Below are 24,511 nucleotides of genomic sequence, written 5' to 3' on the forward strand. Positions count from 1 at the left end.
TTGTGATAGATGTTTTTTAGAGATGGGAAATACAAAACTAGCATTGTGAAAAGCTTAGATTACTGCTCACTATATAGGAGGGAGATTGAGTGGCCACAGCTCTCTCTCTCTCTCTCTCTCTCTCTCTCTCTCTCTCTCTCTCTCTCTGTGTGTGTGTGTGTGTGTGTGTGTGTGTGTGTGTGTGTGTGTGTGTGTTTTTTTTTTTCATTATTCCATACTGGCTTTTCCATTGTTAAATATAAAACCAGATCAAATATAGTGTGACTGCATTGCCATTTTAGTATGATGTCTTCAGTTTCTCCCTCATCCACCCCCCACTCCCCTCCACACCCCCTCTGCTCAGACAACTTGCTGTGATGGTAGGTGAAATGTGCAGCCAGGCTGAGTGCTATGGCAGTCGTACCATGGCATAGCTCATAAGTTGAATTCTTGGCCGCCCCTGTATTAAAGGTGTTTCAGCACAGACTCTTAGCTACCAGAATGACTTGCCCATTGTGATTAGATGGTAGAGCAACACACTTTTACCTGTGCAGCTGCACCTTAGAGTACAGGGTTAACTTACTGCTAGTGTAAACATTCCCCGTGTGCTGATATATTCACTTTTCTGGCTTGAAGGGACTGTAATGATCACTGTGTAGGCTCAAGTGAATATTGTGGTGCATCTTGATATGGTATATTCTTGTAGTGCTGTGTTAGTTAAAATTAGGAATAATGGAGTGGGTCCCTTTCAGTCAGAGTGCTAAACTTGAATGCCTTCCCATCTCTAATTGCAAAAAGGATGTCTTACAGAACTATTTACCAATGAACCCTTCTCTCATGTTGAAACAGGCTGATGTAAAACATTCTAAGTACATACCAAAGTCATCCATGATTCAGTATCATTTGTGTACAAGCTCTCATTTCAGACATTACTGTTTACAAATAAAGTGTCTGTAGCAGTAATTTATATCTCACTATTAGTGAGAGCATTCAGTAGTGGGAGCAGGAAATTCAGCCTTGTTGTTATGGTTCCTTCATGATGGCTTTATTTGTGCAGATAATATTATATGAGTTTTGCTCAGTAAGTAAGGCAGGCTGATTTTATTCGGGATTCCAATACACAATATTATTCTCCATTCTCTTGGCTACAAAACCATATTCTTAAACTTAATGTCCATTCAATGGGACAGTCTTATGCTTCATTACTGTATGCTTGTATGCCCGCATTGTACCACTATATTGGTTGACATCAGAGCCAGCGTCTTACATCCTGCATCAATAACCTCCCCATCATCTACACACTGCTTCCTGCGGAAGCTTCCTTCATTGGGCCAAACAGATGAAAGTTGGGATGTGAGAGGTACAGGCTGAAGGATGGGTAAGGAAGAAATGTCCAGTGACGTTTTGTGAGCTCCTCTCAAGTGCACAGACTTGAGTGAAAGGTTGCACTGTCATGGAGAAGTAGTAGTTCATTTGCAGATTTGTGGCAACTAACATGCTGAATTCGTTTCTTCAATTTCTTGGGTAACACATTACAGTTCATAGTTGATCATTGCACCACGAAGGATGACATCAAACAGAATAACCCCTTCAAAGTGCCAGAAGATCATCACAGTGAATTTACTGGCTGAAGGTGCGACTTTGAACTATTTCTTTGGAGGCAAGGTGGTGTGCTGCCACTCGGCTGTATTCAACAAATCGTGTAGCGCTCAGCCTTAAAACGCATAAGCAATACTGCACACATGGCCCTTTGGTGCTCTTATTGGTCTTCTGGTAGTTGGCAAGCAACACAGTGGGCAGACATCTTTTGAGTACCTTAGCTGGTGGGTTAGTGTGTCACCACTATCAGCAGAGATGTCCAGTCAAGCAGCAAGTTGTTTGATTGTGATTAGTTGATCATCTCAAATGAGCATGTTCCTAAATTGTAGGGGGCACAGCTGTGTGCAGCCAACAGGCATGTGGGAGATCAGGTAGGTTTGTGTGACCTTTTTGTAATGATGACAGACGACTTGCCCACCAACTCATCATGCTTTTGTTCCCTGCCAGGTCTTCGTAGAAATTGTGCAAGTGCTTGTGGATATCTGTGATGTTCTATTTTTCCTCCAAAAGACACTCGATGGCAGCTATCTGCTTGGATCAAACCTCTGTTGCAAATGCCATTCTGAGGCTACATATAGCACGACCACCTATCGGAACTTTGTTAAACTGTAGGGGCTGAAGTGAAATATTGCACGATATCCCACAACAAATTCCTCATTTTTTTCAGCCAAAACTGGCTGAGAAAAAAGTGTCGCATTACTTATTGAACACCCTTCCTAACTTCATTGGACAGTGCAGCTAGTCACAGACAGGAAAGAAATGATTGCCTTTGAGGTCATCAGTGAACTGTTCAACAAAGAGATCAGGGTCCATATTGAAAAATTAATTGCAAATCCTACTAGCTAATGATGTCACCTGGTTTCAGTGGACAGAAATTTAGTTTTATTGAAAGTTTGGTAAGAACTGTGTTAGAGACTTATTATATACATATACATCTATGTGCCTGGCAGAGGGTTCATCAAGCCACCTTCAAAGGGACTGTCAAACAGCTTGCAGGAGAAAAGAACACTTCAGTCTTTCTGTGTAGCTTTGTTTTCATCTTTTTTATTACAATGATCATTTCTCCTTATGTAGGCACATGCCAACAATATATTTTTGAATTCAGAGGATGAATTTGGTGATTCAAATTTTGTGAAAAGATCCTGCAGCAATGTCGTAAGTATTCCTTCTTCAGAAACTTTGTAGGTCAGTGTAAAACTAATTTATAGAGCCATTGTTGTGTTCATGGCTCAGTTGACCTCCAACTTTCACACAAGAGCTGTTCATAGAATTTGTTTACATGCACATAAAAAAGATTATTAGAACTGCTCCATATCAGACAGTCATCACTGAGGTATGTATCACCCCTGTTACTGCAACTTCAAAGTCTCTGTGCTATAAAGACCCTCATTATCTTATCTCTGGATTTTATATTCTGGAAACTGTAGGAGTGAGTAATGGTTGAGGAACCATAGTTACTGGGTATGTAAGTTAGCCACTGTTGAACTGTGGCCAAAAGGAGAGTTGACTTCATAGTGGCAAAACATGCTGCATGGCACAACATGCTAGAATACAGTGGCTGTTACGCAGCTCATGCTATCTTGACACCCTCCACCCCTAATACCTGATACTCTGTATTACATAAATGGAAATTTTCCTTACAACTCACCATTTGATCTTGAATCATGCTGGCCTCAGTCACTGCTAGTACCTGCCCCACACCCACATCCATCCCAGTTCCTATTCTACCCTCTACTTATTAGTGTACACTCACACCATTGACTTCTCAGTTTCCATTCCATCTGTGTAACTGCTCCTCTTATTACACTCCTCAATGCAACTGTGTATGACACACAATACGACATGCTTGCACCATGGCACCAGAGAGAGCTCTCCAGTGCCACTTCCATATTCCATCCACTTTCTAATCCCCCCCCCCCCCCCCCCCCCCCAATCAAGCTGTCTTCCACCATTTCTTCCAACTCTCCCCCTCCATGTCTCCTTTCTGCCCTTGCCCGTTATAACCCCTCACCTCAATCAAGCTGCAGTGCCTGTGTGTGTGTGTGTGTGTGTGTGTGTGTGTGTGTGTGTGTGTGTGTGTGTGTGTGTGTGTGTGTGTGTGCGCGCGCGCTTCTCTAGTTAGCTTTGAAGGAGGACAACATATAGAAACCTAGCAGTGTTCATCTCCTTATCTGCCACTCAAACCTCAACTCTAAAGTGCACCTTTACTTGTTACAGTTTATATCCCACCCAGAACTTCCTATTACCATATCTATTCTGTATCATCATTCTGGTGCCAAATTTTTATTTGTTCTCATTTTACAGTCATTGAATGGTAAACAGATTTGTTCATCATGGAGTTTATTTAAAAAAAAATCCTTAATCTGTAAATATTAAAACTCTTAAACAATTTTACAGCAATACAGCAGTGTGTTTACATGTATGTCTACTTTCAGTATGAAGCCATTCCTGAATCTCTGAAGAATATGTTGCTAGTCATGGATTCTGCTGGAGTATTTTCTGCTTCTGATGGATACTCACAGTTATGGAATTTGACATGGGACCATATAAATAAGTTCTTACCTACACTGAAAGAAGAACTCTTTAAATCGCATCCATCAGGTATGATGATAACAGTGAATTGCATTCAGTGTGTATGATAATCAGAAGCTTTTCTCCCTTGCTGTTACACTGCATTTAATGGAGAATACCACTGAAGGGAGACAAAACTTGTGGTGTCATTGGTGGTAGTGGTATGAATGAAAAGGTATGTTGAAAAAGAATCAACTATAGCCTAAATAAAATTACCTGCTACTTGACATCTCACATCTTGGAACCTAGTTCTCCCAGTTAGAGCTGCCATTGTCACACATGAACTGTCTGCTGTAGCCTGTATTTCACAATAAAGCATCAGCTGACTCATAGTTTTAAAGTAGTGCAGTGTACCCATGTAATCCATAATCTAGCACATTCTGCAGCCCTTTTAGTTGTTGCCCATGACGGCAGTCCATTTCCGGCTGTCAGTTGTGCAGCTGACAGCAACATAGCAGTGCAATAGTGTCTTGTGGCAAACAATAAATAACAAGTAGTTTTACTCAGTTTGTGGAGCAGGGATGACTAATACACAAACCTAAAAGTATGGTTGAACCTGAAACTGTTTGAAAAAAATTTTAACGTCTCCTTCAGGGTGAGGAAGAGGGAAAGGACGGTGTAAGCAAAACAGTTATGCCAAATGATGAAGCAAGGGCAAAAAGATAGGATAAATGAGTGAGAAATAAATCCAAGTTACAAAATAAAGGGGTGTGTGTGGGGAGGGGGGGGATTGAGCTGAGAGCAATAAAATACATATTCTGATTATGGCATAATTGTAGAAATTTGCGTTGGAAATGAAAGCATTTATTTAGCCCTTCAATGACAATGTATACAGCCAGTGAGCACTTTAACGGCTGTTCAGAAAACTACTGCTGCAGACTTCTTAGTTCTTGTGGGAAATAGTTCGTGGTGTGCTGGAAGTTAGTGGTACAACCGAAAGTGTGCACCAGATGGATGCAGTTCCTCAGTTGTCATGCTGACCAAATTCAGTGTTTCCCACGTAAAGGTCACAGGCTGTTACAGAGTCACATAGGTAAGCTATGGTAGTGTTGGATGTTAAATGACTTTGACATGCAATGTGTTGTAATCCCGTTCAAAGGAGATAAAATAAACTATTTTAATGACTGAATGACAGGTCAACAGATTTCTTCAAAAATAAAATTTCTATCATCTTTTTATAACTGGTGAATTCTTGTTTTAATTAGATTACATGAATAGATTTTTATTTATACCTGTAGCTTAAATTACTTTTGAACCAAAATGCTGTGATGGATGGATACATGGATGGATGGATGGATAGGACTCGAATCAATCTTGATTGAGAACATGACATTACGACACTTTTAGTTCCCTGTGTGGATATTATATCAGAGGCTGGTTATTACATACTTGAGTGAATTCCAGAAAAGGCAGGGTGTATATGACCTGGGACAACTGGGAGATCCGAGAAAAACCCGGGAATTGTTTAGAATTCCGGGAATTTTTCAGTGTTTTAGTTTTCAGTGATTTTGACTGGTAAGAACCAATACTCTAACAAAGGATATTACTGTACCCCACTACTGCAGAATAATACTGCAGCAACAAAACATGAACGAGAGAAAAGAAAAACGAAAATAAAACTTAAGTCACAAAGAAAATGCGCCGTATACAATAACAAAACCGTGCTTATACAAGCGTCTGCCAACAGCAAAGTGTGTCAAAGGCTTTAGGAAGACTATGCAATACTTTATAACAACAAGTTGCCTGTGATGAGTGTGACGTGAAAACTGTTGAATTTGATTCGTTTGAGCTGTTGCAGGCAGGCTCTTGAGCATGCACAGTTGAGTCATGAATAAGTAATACCTTCTCCCACTTCTGGTTACAGAAGTGTGGCTGGGCACCAGTACTTAACATTGCTCCGGTCCGGAAATATAGTAAATCTGGGGCTGATGCACAGAGCAGACTGAGTTGAGGTGAGGAGTCTCCACGTGATCTGTGTTTACGTTCAGTGATTTTGTTGTTTCCTCTTCGTTTATTGCTCTCATGTTAAATGATAACAAAAGGGATTTTTGTAGCCAGGAGCTATCAAATGAATTAAAATATGTTCGCATAATTCTGGAAGGATAGAATATGTTGTTAGTTTCAGATATTATTTCCACCTTTCTGACAGTCAAGCATTAATTGCCTTACAGAACAATGAAATTATTTTTGCCGGTTTGCTATAGAGATTTGCTTAAAATTAATCTTTTCTGCTGTGGGAGTCAATGTATTAGAAATGAAGTGCTCAATTTCACACCATTGGCTAGTTTCAACTGTTCGCTACATTTCAAGTGCACGTATGGCATTATGCCATAATAAACAACCAAACATGAGGTAATACAGTACTGGTACTCCAAGAAAATTTACATACGAATGTGCATTTTCAGCCGAATTATGCCTTTTAGTATGCTTCACAAAATTCCGATGCTCTTGAAGTACCGTCTGATGTCTTGTTTCTTTTATAACATATGTAAGATCTTTCAATGTTTTACACGTACGAACATATGGGCTTCCTGAGTCACCGTGCGAGTGCGGTGACGCCTGTCATCCGGCGCTCTCTTGCAACTGCTGAAACGAACCTATTTCTAACTGATCGCTGGAAAATATTGCGAATGGTGGTTTGAAAAGCGTTACATTCAAAGCAGATTTCCTTTTATGCAGGATGAACTATGTGCGAGAATGTACAATGAATTTCTTAAATCACAAAGTGTTTGACTCTCATTTAAAAATCAACTCTTTGAGGGGAGACCATTTAGAAGAATTTCGAGCCCAGATGATCAGACATTTACGTTGTTATTAAACATTTTACTGGCACGTTTGTGTGATGTGTCTTAAAGTGTAACACGCGCCAAAAAGATCAACATTGTAGTGGAAACTTAGCTTCTCTTCCAGCTTATTAATCTTAGAGACCAGTATTATATGTGAATGCTATGTATATTAATTTAAACCATTAACTTTTCTTATTTGTGTGTGTGTGTGCTACTGAAGAGTGATCTTGCTATTGGCTTACTACATCACGTGTCCTATGCTGCCATCAGCTGGGGAGACCACGTGACATGACAGGGTGTATACGACCCGGGAAAAACCGGGAATTTTTTAGAATTCTGGGAAATTTCCATTGTTTTAGTTTTCTGTTAAATTATTGTAATTTTGACTGGTAAGAACCGATACTCTAGCAAAGGATATTACTGCATCCCGCTATTGCAGAATACTACTTCAACAATAAAAGGATGCTGGTAGACCACCTTAATTCATATAATCTTATGCAAACCGTATTCTTTCCAACGAGAGTGCAAGGGAACAGTAGAACAAACGTAGACAATATTTTTGTTCATTCGTCATTATTAGAAGGGCATTCTGTTAGCAAAAAGGTGAATAGCCTTTCAGATCATGATGCACAAATTTTAAGTCTAAAAGATTTTTGTGCTGCAACACATGTTAAATATAGTTACCAACTTTTTAGGAAAGCTGATCCAGTTGCTATACAGACTTTTGTAAACCTTATCAAGCAACAAGAGTGGCAAGATGTTTATAGTGCTGATACAGTAGACGATAAATATAATGCTTTCCTCAAGACTTTTTTCGTGCTCTTTGAAAGTTGCTTTCCGTTAGAACGTTCAAAACAGGGTACTAGCACAAACAGGCAGCCTGGGTGGCTGACTAAAGGGATAAGAATATCTTGTAGAACAAAGTGGCAATTATATCAAAACGTTAGAAACAGTCAAAATCTAAATGCAGCAGCCCATTACAAACAGTATTGTAAGGTGCTTAAAAAAGTTATTAGGAAGGCAAAAAGTATGTGGTATGCAGATAGAATAGCTAAGTCTCAGGATAAAATTAAAACCATATGGTCAGTCGTAAAGGAAGTGGCTGGTCTGCAGAGACAGGTCGAGAATATAGAATCAGTGCGTAGTGGGGACGTCCGTGTTACTGATAAGTCGCATATATGTACAGTACTTAATAATCACTTTCTGAATATAGCAGGTGAACTAAATAGAAACCTAGTCCCAACAGGGAATCATATAGCGCTCTTAGTAAAAAGTGTTCCGAGACTGTTACCTGAAATGCTCCTCCATGATACTGACAAGAGGGAGATTGAGTTAATAATTAAATCACTACAGACCAAGAACTCTCATGGATATGACGGGGTATCTAGCAGAATACTGAAGTATTGTTCCACGTATGTTAGCTCAGTACTTAGCCATATCTGTAACTTTTCCTTTAGGAGTGGTCGGTTTCCTGACCGATTAAAGTACTCGGTAGTGAAGCCACTTTATAAAAAGGGAGACAGGGATAATGTTGACAATTATAGACCTATTTCTATGCCATCGGTGTTTGCTAAAGTTATCGAGAGGGTTGTATATACAAGGTTACTGCAGCATTTAAATTCACATAAATTGCTGTCAAATGTACAGTTTGGTTTTAGAAATGGCTTAACAACTGAAAATGCTATAGTCTCTTTTCTCTGTGAGGTTTTGGACGGATTAAATAAAAGGTTGCGAACGTTAGGTGTTTTCTTTGATTTAACGAAGGCTTTTGACTGTGTTGACCACAAAATATTACTGCAGAAGTTGGAACATTATGGAGTAAGGAGAGTAGCTTACAATTGGTTCGCCTCCTACTTTAAGAACAGAAAGCAGAAGGTAATCCTCCGCAATATTGAGAGTGGTAATGATGTTCAGTCCCAATGGGGCACTGTTAAATGGGGCGTTCCCCAAGGGTCGGTGCTGGGGCCACTGCTGTTTCTTATTTATGTAAATGATATGCCTTCTAGTATTACAGGTGATTCAAAAATATTTCTGTTTGCTGATGACACCACCGTGGTAGTGAAGGATCTTGTGTGTAATATTGAAACATTATCAAATAATGTAGTTCATGATATAAGTTCGTGGCTTGTGGAAAATAATTTGATGCTAAATCACAGTAAGACTCAGTTTTTACAGTTTCTAACCCACAATTCAACAAGAACTGACATTTTAATCAGACAGAATGGGCATGTTATAAGCGAGACGGAACAGTTCAAGTTCCTAGGCGTACGGATAGATAGTAAGCTGTTGTGGAAAGCCCATGTTCAGGATCATGTTCAGAAACTAAATGCCGCTTTATTTACCATTAGAACAGTATCTGAAATAGGTGACATTTCAACACGAAAAGTAGTATACTTCGCATATTTTTATACGCTTATGTCATATGGTATTATTTTTTGGGGTAATTCTTCTGATTCAAAAAGGGTATTTTTGGCTCAAAAACGGGCTGTTCGAGCTATGTACGGTGTAAGTTCGAAAACCTCTTGTCGACCCCTATTCAATAGTCTGGGAATTTTGACATTGCCCTCACAGTATGTATTTTCTTTAATGTCGTTTGTTGTTAGCAATATTAGCTTATTCCCAAGAGTTAGCAGCTTTCACTCAGTTAATACTAGGCAGAAATCAAATCTGCATGTGGAATGCACTTCCTTGACTCTTGTGCAGAAAGGAGTGCAGTATTCTGCTGCATCCATTTTCAATAAGCTACCACAAGAACTCAAAAATCTTAGCAGTAGCCCAAACACTTTTAAGTCTAAACTGAAGAGTTTCCTCATTGCTCACTACTCCTATTCTGTCGAGGAGCTCCTGGAAGAGCTAAAAAATTAAGCAAATTCCAGTGTTACATTCTTGATTTTCTTTATTTAAACTAACGACTTGTCGCCTGAATATGTTTCTTATATTTCATTTTATCTGTTTCTACAATCGTGTTATAATTTCGTGTATTGACTCGTTCCATGACCATGGAGACTTCTCCTAAATGTGGTCCCACGGAACAATAAATAAATAAATAAATAAATAAATAAATAAATAAACGAGAGAAAAAAACGAAAATAACTTAAATTGCAAAGGAAATACGCCATATACGACGACGACGACACACAGTGCTCATGCAGGCATCTGCCAACAGCAAAATGTGTTAAAGGCTTTAGATAGACTGTGCAATGCTTCATAACAACAAATTGCCTCCGATGAGCGTGAAGTCATGACTGTTCACATTAGATTGGTTTTAGAGTTACGAGCGGGCTCATGCACATGCACAGTTGAGTCGCGTTTGAGTTTTAGATTCTCCCGCTTCTGGCTCCAGGAATGTGGCTGTTGGCTGTGCAAGCAGTTGCAGCAAGCAGCTAGATGCTACCGGGAAAAGGGGGCGCCAAATTCATATTCTTGAGGAAAAGAATGTGTTTCACAAAGCGCCTAGCATCCAGCGCACGTTTGTGTATCGATTATTCTTATGATTTTGAAACGCTTCCCTATTGGCTTTTGAATATTTTTTGAACACATTTTAAGTCGATTTCTGAATGAAACATAAGTTGATTTTTGAATGCGTGACATCTCTGTAAGGAGAATCCTCGTCGCATCTAGAAATAAACTTTCCGCAGACAAAAGGGGACGGGGCTATACGAGCTGAATGGAGTAAAGCCGAATGGATGAATGCCAATCGCTGTCTGATTATGTCGTTGACTGGGTTTGCGAATGATCAGCGTTGCTATAATTACTAGCGAAATCTATAGATTCAGACTACCAGAATGGAAATAAACGACTGACAGGAATAACAGGCGAGAAACATTACGTATTATCTTCTCGGTGTATCCAAGAAAATGAAATTTTAACATGAAAATTTTTGGCCAGATCGCTATACTAGTAAGGATCAGTTGTACAGTCCCCGGCTAGCAGCCGCTTAAGTTCTATTTTGGAAGTAACGCGGAAAACGTGTTGTACGAACACGTAATAGCGCCTAACCGGAAAACAATCGCGGAATAACTAAACCTGTGATTCTGGCAGGGTTTGTGAAGTTAATCGGCAAACAAATTTTGACAATGGCAGGAATAGCTACAGAATTGGTGACCAGGAGATTGTTTCTTAGAACGAGGTAGGAGAAGAAACAGGGACATCACACAAATTATGGGAGAATAAGATGATTACAAAGTTATATAAAAATTTCGTAATACTACTTTTCGATCTCATGCTTGAGAACTGGAGTGTATGAATGAAATGTGAAACTATTTCCTAACATAAAACATTTTGCTTGTAGAAGGCCTAATAGGCATTTGATATTGGTACTAAGTGAGTTATAGTCTGTCTTGTTATAAAAATGGCCATTTGTGCCAAAACAGTCTCGTTTATTTGGTGTGTGTTACAAAATTGCTGCAATATTAGAAAGGCCTATTTTGTTTTATCTAGCAGACAGTGACTAAATAGACGTAATCAGTTCGAGAAACCACACCAGTCTTGGGTATTACTTGTGTTAACAGTTTTTTCAGTATTAGATAAAGATATTTCGATTTTTCATGTAGCAAAACGTTTGACGAGCTTTGATGAGGTAATAGATTCTTTCGCAGAAAGGAAAGCATGCCGTGTAAAGCTGTAGCAAGATTAGAGAGGAAAAAAATGCTAGGAGCGAAGGTTTGAAGAAATGTGTAATTTCTTGCTTATCTCTTGCCTTTATTGGTTTTATTTATCCTATATTTAATTTTATATCAAACAAAACAGCAAGTTATCAGCTAATAGGCAATAAAGAGTGCAAATTTTCTGAAAAGTTCTTGTTCTCCCGATTACAAATAATCCCATCCGCTATTAATTGCGAGATTTTTTTAAAAGAGGAGCAGGCTGTCAAACGGGCCGACTGGGAGCAGGAAAGGCACCATAGGACATTTAAATATTTCTACTGTCCTGAATATAGTTTGATGGCATCCATTACAAAATATACACGTTTCAATTCCACAGAGCGAAATACAGTGATGTGCGGTAGAAGAATGCTTTACAAAGAGGCATGGCACTGCACTATGGCACACTTAAGACCAAATAATGTCTTAACATTTGCTTGAACACATATGTTTTATGTTTCAGACTTTTCAGAAAGATATGCGCTACAAGATGAACATATTTTTGAAAATTCGATTTTTTTAGTATTAACCTGGTTTGCAAATATCGTAGATCCGGGGCTGATGTGCAGAGCAGTCTGAGTTATAGTGGGTAGTCTCCACGTGCCCTGTATTGACATTTAGTGATTTTGCTGTTTCCCCCTCGTTTACTCTCACGTCAAACGAAAACAAAACTGATATCTGTGGCCGGGAGCTATCAAGTCAATTAAAATGCATTCACATAACTACGGAAGGCTAAAATATGTCATTAGTTTTAGATTTTTTTTGTTTCCACTTTTCTGACAGTCAAGCATTAATTGCCTTGCGGAACAATGAAGTTCTTTTTGTCTGTTTGCTAAAGAAATTTGACTTTTATAAACTTTTTCCACAGAGGCAGTCAATGTATTTGAAACGAAATGTTTAATTCCACGGTACTGGCTAGTTTAAACTGTTCGCTGCATTTCAAGTGCACGTTTTCATCTTCTAGCATATATGGCATTTTGCCATAATAAAGAACCAAACAGGATATAATATAGTACTCGTACTCCAAGAAAATTTACATTCCGAAAACCATACTGAAAAACTTAGTATCAGGTTGAGGTCTACTTCATTGGGAATCTGGACATATGAATGTGCACTTTAAATGTGCACATTTTAATATGGGTCACGAAATTCTGATGCTCTTGGAGTATCCTCTGATCTCTTGTTTCTTTTATGACATAATGTATGACCTTTTAATATTTTACACCTACGTAAATACGGGCTTCCTACGTCATGATAGCTGCGAAAGCGTGGTGTCGCCTGTTATATGCGCTCTCCGGTGACTAACAGCTTGCGGGAAAATATTGCGAATGTTGGTTTGAAAAGAGTTACTTTCAAAGTAAGTATCCTTTTACGTAAATTGAACTATGCGTGAGAATGTACCATGAATTTATTAAATCACAGAGCATTTGACTCTCATTTAAAAATTAACTCTTTGATGACGAGCGATTTAGAAGAATTTCGAACCCTGAAGATCAGACATTTATGTCATTATAAAAAATTTTAATGGCACATTTGTGTGATATATATTACGCGTAACACGCGCAAAAAAGATCAATATTTTATGCGAATGCTTAGCTTCTCTTGCAGCTTATTAACCTTAGAGATCAATATTATATGTGAAAGCTTTGCTTTTATTGTAGCAACACTATGTATATTAATTTAAACTATTAACTGTCCCTGTTTGTGTTACTTAACAGTGATGTTGCTGTTGGCTGACTACATCACGTGTCCTATGCTTTGAATATCCGCTGCCATTGGCTGGCGAGATCACGTGGCATGAGCTATGGCTGGCTTACAAACGCACATCGCAATCTCGATTTCAATGATTCGGAAAGTAACATGCGGTGTTTTGTGGGATTCCAATGTATACTTCCGTAATACGACAATACGCAGCGTACATATTGCTGCACATCAAAGATATTTCCGAAACGTGTCTTTTTCCCTGAGTTTCGTTTTCTAAAGTGTCGGGAAATTCTACGTCCGTGTATAAAGCTATAACCATTCAAAGGATTGATAAGGGAAAATATACTGTCACTTAACACGGAAAACCCGTTTTCACCCGGGAGAAAGTGTATTTTTAACCGGGAAATCCGGGAAATTTTTTTCCTTGTCCCCATATACACCCTGCATGAGCTGTGTCTGTCTTACAAAAGCGCATAGCAATCTCGATTTCAATGTTTTGGAAAGTAACATGTGGTGTTAGGTGGAATTCAAATTTATGCCTTTGTAATACGAAAATATGCAGCGTACATGTTGCTGCACATCAAAGGTCTTTCAAAAAATGTTTTTCCCCCCTGAGTTTCATTTCATAAGGTGCCGGGAAATTCTACTCCGGTAGATAAAATCATTAACATTCAAAGGATTGATGAGTTTTACTGTGCCGAGGAAGAGTATACTGTCACTTAACACGGAAAAAGTATATTTTTGCCCTGGAGAAAGTGTATTTTTAACCGGGAAATCCGGGAATTTTTTTTCTTGTCCACGTATACACCCTGACAGGAAACTGTATGTTTGGTATAATTTGCTCTTGTTAAGTTTATGTTATCTTCTGTTTTCTTTCCATTTCTGTATAGTTTTCTATCTCTCAGAAAAAAACTGGAACATTCGTTTAGAGAACACTTGACTGAAAACTGATATGCACTTAGCTAACACTTGTTCAAGCTGGAAGCTTGCAAGGGATAAGTCCCTGCAGTTGCGTTATTCATCTGTGTCCTCAGTGGCTCAGATGGATAGAGCGTCTGCCATGTAAGCAGGAGATCCCGGGTTCGAGTTCCGGTCGGGGCACACATTTTCAGCTGTCCACATCGAGGTATATCAACAATACCTGTCGGCAGCTGAGGTTGTCAGTTAGTCATCATTTATTCCAGGGAAATGCTGCACAGTCATCAACAGTAACTGTTATTTCGAGAACAAGTTACTGTCTTCGTATACTTGTTCAAGCATTGTGCAGAAAGTTGTGTATCAGTCAGCATGTTTAATTTGCAATAGGTTTCCAGCAGAACTGGAAAAGTTGAGTGATAAACCCTAAATAGTCAGATATAATTAGCAGAGTTTCCTTTCTTTTCAGAAATAATTTACTAATAATAAATGTACATCCTTTCAGCATAATAAACACATCCAGAATGAGATTTTCACTCTGCAGTCGAGTGTGCGCTGATATGAAACTTCCTGGCAGATTAAAACTGTGTGCCCGACCGAGACTCCAACTCGGGACCTTTGCCTTTCGCTGGCAAGTGCTCTACCATCTGAGCTACCGAAGCACAACTCACGCCCGGTACTCACAGCTTTACTTCTGCCAGTATCCTGTCTCCTACTTTCCAGACTTTACAGACAGGATACTGGCAGAAGTAAAGCTGTGAGTACCCGGCGTGAGTTGTGCTTCGGTAGCTCAGATGGTAGAGCACTTGCCCACGAAAGGCAAAGGTCCCGAGTTCGAGTCTCGGTCGGGCACACAGTTTTAATCTGCCAGGAAGTTTCATAATAAACACATGTTCACATCGAGTAAAACACAAAAATATCTTTTGTTATCAACACATTATAAATGTCCTCATTTATTACAGTAATTAGCACTTCTTTCTTTTATAGGCTGAAGCCTCGATATTAAAAAAAAATTAGTGTTACTTGCTGTGAAGACAAATGTAGTTGTTGGTTCCTTGAGGAAAATAAATCGTCAGTCACAGGAGGTTGAAATTTAAGTATGTAAAGGAAAGTCTTACACCTAGTCTCTCTGCCTTTCAGCAGACAGTATTTAAAATTGATAAAAATGAAAAAAAAATTTGAAGTAGCAGTTATAAAAGAGTGTAAGTGTTAAATAACAATAGTGTTTGTTTCCATTAACCATAGACGTGCCGTTGACGTATTGTTTTTAAGGTATGGTTATTATTTTTAGCACATTACCAAAGCTTTCCATATATTTGGCATTGGTTGTGATTTTCCAGTGTTTGTTTTCAAGATATCATAGTCTTAGTCTACTGTTGCTCGGTGATGTATTATATGTTCCTTGGGCACACATAAACTATTCAGTTCCTTGAAGTAGTTAAAACTGTTATGTGTAAAGTATTATTTATTATTATATTTTAATGTGTTCTTTATTCACATTTTCTTGGGATTCATTATTTCTTTAATGCTTTCATTCGTGAATTTTTTTTATAAAAATTCATTCTATGGCAAAGTAGCTTTCTCTCACATTTTCTTAAAGAAACAAGTAAATTAATAAATAAAAAATAAGGTGATGACATGTCTCCTCCAATAGAGATTACAATGCTTGAGAGAAGAGCTGCACTGACTTGGTTTTAGTGATCCACATTTACACTTGTTGTTCGGTTGTACTCGCAGGTGACTAAAGTCTTATCAGATGTTGCTCACTGTTGCTGCACATGATACTGTTGGTTGTGACACATACAGACTATTATTACTTAAACCATGTTGTTCTGAAATTTATGTTGCAATATGTGGAGAATTTTCAAGGACTAACAACTTTAGAGAATGACATGTTGGGGACAGAAATCGAAGCAAATTTATGTCGGACAATCGAGAAACTGTCAAACACTCCTAATGAATCTTGGTCAGCCATCCAAGAACATTTGCAGCAAATTGAAAAGACAAACAGAGCTAAGTGATCCACGACAGGCAGCTTATTGCTTCGGCAGCATAATACAGAAGCAGGTTTTTGATTGCTTGATCACTGGAGATGAAAAGTGGGTTTTCTATGATAACCCAAAATGCAAAAGGCAGTAGCTGTCTCCAAATGAATCGCCGCAAAGCTCAGCTAAGCTAGATTTACACTCCAAAAACATACTTTTGTGTGTTTGGTGGAGTATTTGCTGGGACATTTGCTTGGAGGTGTTGAAAAATGGACAAACTGTGAATGCAGACATTTACTATGAACAGTTTGATAGGGTAAATTAATCTTTAATGGAAAAGTAGCCAGCAATTGTAAACAAAAAAAAGATGCTATTCTGCAACATGAAAATGCAAAAGCACACTGCACTAGACAAATCCTGGATAAAAGTAATGTATTGTGGTGGAAGGTATAGTCATACCCACTTTACTGCCCGATATTGTGCAATCTGATTTCTATTTATTACAATTGGTACAAATGTTGCAAGTGGCCAAGTCCCATCTCCAGATATTTTGCTCAAAAAACAAAAATTGATTTTTATCACTCCAGCACTGAGAACTTTCATGTTAGATGGCTAAAGGTGGTTGACAAAGAGGGTGATTACATCATTATTAAAAATGAAACTTGTTAACAATTTACCTATTTTAATTTAACATATAAAAATAACAATGTTTTCTTTCCCTCTAATACATTTTGATAGTTGAAGAACTCGTATAGGTGGAGGTAGGGGGATGCATTGAGCATGTCATACAGTGGGGACGGCTGCAAGGGTTGGAGTCGGAGTTGTAGCATAGGGAAATAGGCGCAGAAGGATTATTGTGTCTGACCAAGATACTGTGAGGACTGGGAGGACCACAAAAAAGTATTGTATGTATGGGGAGCAAAATCATTTCAGGAAATGATTTTATGAAGCACCGGCCTTGTCGAAGTAGATGATTCATAGGAGGTGAGTCCAGAAAGTAAGTAACATTCTGGAAAAAACTCAAAAACATTTGTTCAACAAAAAACTTATTTTTGCAAGACTGAGCATTTCTTAAACTTACTTTTCTACATAGCTGCCACCATTGTTCAGACATTTGTAATAGCTGGAAACCAAACTTCTCTGTGCCCTCTTCATAGATAGATACTGCCAGTGAAGACAGCCACTGATGAACATCGTTTTTATTTTTCCCTTCCAAAGCGCCTTTCTCCAAACTCGTGCTTAAAGTTCACGAACAAATAGTTGTCAGAAGGTGTGAGATCAGGACTCTGTGGTGGGTGCCCAAACTGCTCCCAACCAAACTATTGAATAAGATTTTGAATGACACCAGCAGAATGGGGACATGCATTGTCATTTAACAACAAAATGCTCCCTGCCGCTGTTGGATAAGCAGCTGCAGCAGCAAGTCGTATACTCCTAGCTCACTCATTTGCTACATAGTTTAATTCTTAATTTCTTTGCGTGTTTGTGGTACTTGCATTGTTTAATTCATAAATTTCGGGCGTATTATAGTATTTGAGAGTTGTAGCATCGCGTTTTAGTACCTGAATAGTGTAAAATTGCGTAGTCTCCTTCCGCCGCCGAGCAGTGTGTCAGCAGTGCGCAAGTAGCAGCATTACTGCATTTACTAGGCAAGCTTATATTTTAATAACCGTTTAAATTTTGTGTCGATTTGTTTGCACTCTCTGTAGATTAGTTCAGACGTTCTTTGCACAACAGTTTTTAGCATGGATAGGGACTGCAACTGCTGTGTTCGGATGCAGGCTGAGTTGGCATCCCTTCGCTCCCAGCTTCAGGCAGTGTTGGCTTCGGTCACACAGCTTGAGACTGTTGCCAATGGGCATCACTGTGGGGTCTGGATGGGGGTTTGTCAGGGACGGCCAGCTCGTCCCACGCATCCCCCGATCGGACTACGACTCTGGTTGCCCGGGATACTGCCCGCATTGAGGCTGATCCCTCACCTGTGGTAGAGTGGGAGGTCATCTCAAGGTGTGGCAGGGGGCGAAAGGCATTCCGGAGGGCTGAACGGAAGGCCTCTCCAGTTTGTCTGACGAACCGGTTTCAGGCTCTGTCTCAGGCTGATACTGATCTTCGGCCTGACATGGCTGCTTTTCCTGTTCCAGAGGTTGCCCCTCAGTCTGCAAGATCTGGGCGGTCGCAGAGGGTGGGCTTACTGGTAGTTGGGAGCTCCAACGTCAGGCGCGTAATGGGGCCCCTTAGGGATATGGCAGCAAGAGAGGGGAAGAAAACCAATGTGCACTCCGTGTGCATACCGGGTGGAGTCATTCCAGATGTGGAAAGGGTCCTTCCGGATGCCATGAAGGGTACAGGGTGCACCCATCTGCAGGTGGTCGCTCATGTCGGCACCAATGATGTGTGTCACTATGGATTGGAGGAAATCCTCTCTGGCTTCTATCTGATTTGGTGAAGACTGCCAGTCTTGCTAGCGGGATGAAAGCAGAGCTCACCATCTGCAGCATCGTCGACAGGACTGACTGTGGACCTTTGGTACAGAGCCGAGTGGAGGGTCTGAATCAGAAGCTGAGACGGTTCTGCGACCGTGTGGGCTGCAGATTCCTCGACTTGCGCCATAGGGTGGTGGGGTTTCGGGTTCCGCTGGATAGGTCAGGAGTCCACTACACGCAACAAGCGGCTACACGGGTAGCAGGGGTTGTGTGGCGTGGGCTGGGCGGTTTTTTAGGTTAGATGACCTTGGGCAAGTACAGAAAGGGCAACAGCCTCAACAGGTGTGGGGCAAAGTCAGGACATATGGGGACCAAGCAGCAATCGGTATTGTAATTGCCAACTGTCGAAGCTGCGTTGGTAAAGTACCGGAACTTCAAGCACTGATAGAAAGCACCGAAGCTGAAATCGTTATAGGTACAGAAAGCTGGCTGTAGCCAGAGATAAATTCTGCCAAAATTTTTACAAAGGTACAGACGGTGTTTAGAAAGGATAGATTGCATGCAACCGGTGGTGGAGCGTTCGTCGCTGTTAGTAGTAGTTTATCCTGTAGTGAAGTAGAAGTGGATAGTTCCTGTGAATTATTATGGGTGGAGGTTACACTCAACAACCGAGCTAGGTTAATAATTGGCTCCTTTTACCGACCTCCCGACTCAGCAGCATTAGTGGCAGAACAACTGAGAGAAAATTTGGAATACATCTCACATAAATTTTCTCAGCATGTTATAGTCTTAGGTGGATATTTCAATTTACCAGATATAGACTGGGACACTCAGATGTTTAGGACGGGTGGTAGGGACAGAGCATCGAGTGACATACTGAGTGAACTATCCGAAAATTACCTCGAGCAATTAAACAGAGAACCGACTTGTGGAGATAACATCTTGGACCTACTGATAACAAACAGACCTGAAATTTTCGACTCTTGTATGTGCAGAACAGGGAATCAGTGATCATAAGGCTGTTGCAGCATCCCTGAATATGGAAGTTAATAGGAATATAAAAAAATGGAGGAAGGTTTATCTGTTTAGCAAGAGTATTAGAAGGCAGATTTCAGACTACCCAACAGATCGAAGCGAAAATTTCCGTTCTGACACTGACAATGTTGAGTGTTTATGGAAAAAGTTCAAGGCAATCGTAAAATGCGTTTTAGACAGGTACGTGCCAAGTAAAACTGTGAGGGACGGGAAAAACCCACCGTGGTACAACAACAAAGTTAGGAAACTACTGCGAAAGCAAAGAGAGCTTCACTCCAAGTTTAAACGCAGCCAAAACCTCTCAGACAAACAGAAGCTAAATGATGTCAAAGTTAGCATAAGGAGGGCTATGCGTGAAGTGTTCAGAGAATTCGAAAGTAAAATTCTATCTACCGACTTGACAGAAAATCCTAGGAAGTTCTGGTCTTACGTTAAATCAGTAAGTGGCTCGAAACAGCATATCCAGACACTCTGGGATGATGATGATGGCATTGAAACAGAGGATGACACGTGTAAAGCTGAAATACTAAACATCTTTTTCCAAAGCTGTTTCACAGAGGAAGACCGCACTGCAGTTCCTTTTCTAAATCCTCGCAAAAATGAAAAAATGGCTGACATCGAAATAAGTGTCCAAGGAATAGAAAAGCAACTGGAATCACTCAACAGAGGAAAGTTCACTGGACCTGATGGGATACCAATTTGATTCTACACAGAGTAGGCGAAAGAACTTGCCCCCCTTCTAACAGCCGTGTACCGCAAGTCTCTAGATGAACGGAAGGTTCCAAATGATTGGAGGAGAGCACAGGTAGTCCCAGTCTTCAAGAAGGGTCGTCGAGCAGATGCGCAAAACTATAGACCTATATCTCTGACGTCGATCTGTTGTAGAATTTTAGAACATGTTTTTTGCTCGGGTATCATGTCGTTTTTGGAAACCCAGAATCTACTATGTAGGAATCAACATGGATTCCGGAAACAGCGATCTTGTGAGATCCAACTCGCTTTATTTGTTCATGAGACCCAGAAAATATTAGATACAGGCTCCCAGGTAGATGCTATTTTTCTTGACTTCCGGAAGGCGTTCGATACAGTTCCGCACTGTTGCCTAATAAACAAAGTAAGAGCCTACGGAATATCAGACCAGCTGTGTGGCTGGATTGAAGAGTTTTTAGCAGACAGAACACAGCATGTTGTTCTCAATGGAGAGACGTCTACAGACATTAAAGTAACCTCTGGTGTACCACAGGGGAGTGTTATGGGACCTAGTAGATAGTGTCGGAAGTTCCATGCGGCTTTTCGCGTATGATGCTGTAGTATACAGAGAAGTTGCAGCATTAGAAAATTGCAGCGAAATGCAGGAAGATCTGCAGCGGATAGGCACTTGGTGCAGGGGGTGGCAACTGACCCTTAACATACATAAATGTAATGTATTCCAAATACATAGAAAGAAGGATCATTTATTGTATGATTATATGATAGCGGAACAAACGCTGGTAGTAGTTACTTCTGTAAAATATCTTGGAGTATGCGTGCGGAACAATTTGAACTGGAATGATCATATAAAATTAATTGTTGGTAAGGCGGGTACCAGGTTGAGATTCATTGGGAGAGTCCTTAGAAAATGTAGTCCATCAACAAAGGAGGTGGCTTACAAAACACTCGTTCGACCTATACTTGAGTATTGCTCATCAGTGTGGGATCCGTACCAGATCGGGTTGACGGAGGAGATAGAGAAGATCCAAAGAAGAGCGGCGCGTTTCGTCACAGGGTTATTTGGTAACCGTGATAGCGTTACGGAGATGTTTAACAAACTCAAGTGGCAGACTCTGCAAGAGAGGCGCTCTGCATCGCACTGTAGCTTGCTCGCCAGGTTTCGAGAGGGTGCGTTTCTGGATGAGGTATTGAATATATTGCTTCCCCCTACTTATACCTCCCGAGGAGATCACGAATGTAAAATTAGAGAGATTAGAGCGCGCACGGAGGCTTTCAGACAGTCGTTCTTCCCGCGAACCATACGCGACTGGAACAGGAAAGGGAGGTAATGACAGTGGCACATAAAGTGCCCTCCGCCACACACCGTTGGGTGGCTTGCGGAGTATAAATGTAGATGTAGATGTAGGTAGAATGCCTTTTGAATTGCATGCTGAAGTTTTTTCAGCGTTTCACAGTAACATACTGCACGGGCGGTTTCACCTCTGGGGAGGAACTCCACGAATAGAATATCCTGTCTGTCCCAGAACACAGTGCACATAAATAATAATTCTTTTTGTGCTATATTGTGGAGGATTGTGAGTGGCTTCACTCAATCAGTTGTTTTGATTCTGGAATGACGTGACAAACCCAAGTTTCATTACTGGTCATAATTCTGTTTAAGAAATCATCTCTCTCATCACTGTATTGACTAAGAAATGTCAAAGCACTGCCAAGTCGCATCGTTTTGTGGGCATCTGTAATCACTTTTGGAACCCAGCAGGGGCATAATTGCATATTACAGAACCGATTTCACAGTCGGCGGGCTTAGAGATTGTCGTAAACATTTTGAATGATCACTAACAAATGTCAACACAATCCAGCTGCAATGGGCCAGTGGTAAGACAATGAACAAGAGAGTCAAGTGAGAATGGGCAGAACTGCGACACTACTGCTGCGGTGGCAGTAGAATGAAATTGTACTTACTTTCTGGACATACCTTGTACATTCATAGGCTATGACTTTCTGAAACATGTCCTGAAATGAGGTCCATTTTGTCTGACATTTTGCCCACGACATCTAGAAGAGCTTTTTGTTGCCCTCCTGATCTCCACAGTGTCCTGGTCAGACTCTATGCTCCTTCTGCAAATGTCTCTTTACCTCATGGCTCCTACTCCTGTGGCTGTCCCTGCTGTATGACTTGCCTGATGCACCCTCCTACCTCCATCTGTATCAGCCCTGCAACTGGCAAAACATAGACTATCAAAGAAACCCTCTTTGTGAAACAACACATATTTACCAGCTGTTATGTAAACTCTGTTTGACCTTCTACACTGGTATGTTTATCACAAAGTTTATGTTAAGGTGAATGGGCACAGACAGAGGGTATATACTGGTAACTCACAATATCCTGTTGCAGAACATGCTGTACAACATGACAGCCATGACATTCGTACCTCTTTCAGCACACATGCCATATGGATTCTCCCATCTAACACCAATTTGTCAGAACTCCTCAGGTGGGAGCATGTTACGAACTGTACTTGGTTGTTATTTTCATTGATGGGACAAATAGTAAATTTCACCAACGTTGTGCCACCTGTGATTTCACTAAAATGGGCTAGTTAGAGAGTTATTTTCTGAAATTCTCTATATATTGCAATATAAATTTCAGAACAACACAGATAATAACAATCTGTGTGTTTCACATTAGAAATGTGTTGCCCACTACCTTTCCCACCCCTCCCACAGTGGTTGTCTGCTCCCACCAAACCTACACAATATACTTGTCCGTCCCTATAAAACCTCTACTCCCAGCCCCTTACCTCGTGGCTCATCCCTGTAATAGAATATACCTAGGTGCAAGATCTGTTGCATAGATCCTCCCACCACCGCCTACTCCAGTCGGTCACAAACTTCAACCGTCCCATCAAAGGCAGAGCTACATGTGAAACCAGTCATGTGATCTACAAGCTAAGCTCCAACCATTGTGCTGCATTCTGTGAGAGCATGACAACCAAGCTGTCTGTCCACATGAATGGCCACTGACAAACTGTGGCCAAGAAACAACTAGGCCACCCTGTTGCTGAGCGCGCCACCCAGCATGACATTCTTCATTTCAATGACTGCTTCACAGCCTGTCCCATATGGATCCTTCCCACCAACACCAGCTTTTCTGAATTGCTCAGGTGGGAACTCTTACTGCAATAAATTCTACATACCCATAACCCTCCTGGCCTCAACTTTTGTTTGTCGTGTGCCTTTAGCCCCTTCCCTGTTCCCATTCCAGCCCTATACAGCCCTCTATTCCACCCACGTGCTTTTTACCCCTCTCCTTTTCAGCTACCCCCCTACCCCCACCCTCCATCTAACCTTCTGACTGCACCTTAGCTACCCTACTCACTCTCCACCTCATCCCTGCACACTCCCCAGCAGCACTTGCCCATCCCTCACCCCTAACCTGGTATCCCTCCCCCTCCCCGCCCTAGCCTCCTCCTTACCCCCACCCAGTTGCCCCTCCCATCGCACAGCTGCCACTGTTCGTAGTGTGGTTTCAGCTGCCAGAGACTGTGGTCGTGTGTGTGTGGTTTTTTCTATTTTTGACAAAGGCCTTGTCGGCCGAGGGCTTATTTTGTGACAGTCTTTTTGTTGTGCCTATCGCAGCATCTCCACTATGTATTGAGTGGCAACTGTCTGTCCTTTTCATAATATTGTTTCACAACTGACAGTCTGTAAAATGCAGAACAGTGAGCAAAATCTGATAAAACTTTAGTCACCTGTGGGTGCAAGTGAAGCATGAATGTAAATGCAAATCATTGAAACAAAGTTAGTGCAGCTTCAAGCATTGTAATTTCTATTGAAGGAGACATATGTTGCCGAGGTTGTTTCAACTACACCTCAGAGGTTTTGATGGGAGGCCTTTACACATCATCCATACAGTTCTGATCTCTTCCCATGTGATTTCTGTGTGTTTGGAATGCTAAAGAGAGACATTTGTTTTAAATGAAGAGTTGTACACCTGGCTACAATCATGGTTCTGTAGGCAGTCACAAACATTTATCCATGAAGGCACTGACCCTCTGGTCTCACAGAGGAGTAAACATATTAACACTTATCGTGATTACATTTGAAGTAATAAACAGTATATCAATTTTTTCGTCTGTCTCATTTTCATTTTGCTGCCC

General features: G+C 40.6%; 1 protein-coding gene across 2 annotated transcripts in view; it reads left to right on the forward strand.

Moving 5' to 3' along the window:
- The window catches only part of LOC124777821 (Golgi-specific brefeldin A-resistance guanine nucleotide exchange factor 1), a 311,144-nt gene that overhangs the window by 227,308 nt on the left and 59,325 nt on the right, over window positions 1-24,511 (forward strand). For both annotated transcript variants that reach the window (XM_047253343.1, XM_047253342.1), the window contains exon 30: window positions 4,014-4,179. In XM_047253343.1, the coding sequence (XP_047109299.1) occupies window positions 4,014-4,179 (166 nt within the window). The remainder of the gene's footprint in view (window positions 1-4,013; window positions 4,180-24,511) is intronic.

Source organism: Schistocerca piceifrons, chromosome 2 (assembly GCF_021461385.2).
Source record: "Schistocerca piceifrons isolate TAMUIC-IGC-003096 chromosome 2, iqSchPice1.1, whole genome shotgun sequence".
Taxonomy (NCBI): Eukaryota; Metazoa; Arthropoda; class Insecta; order Orthoptera; family Acrididae; genus Schistocerca; species Schistocerca piceifrons.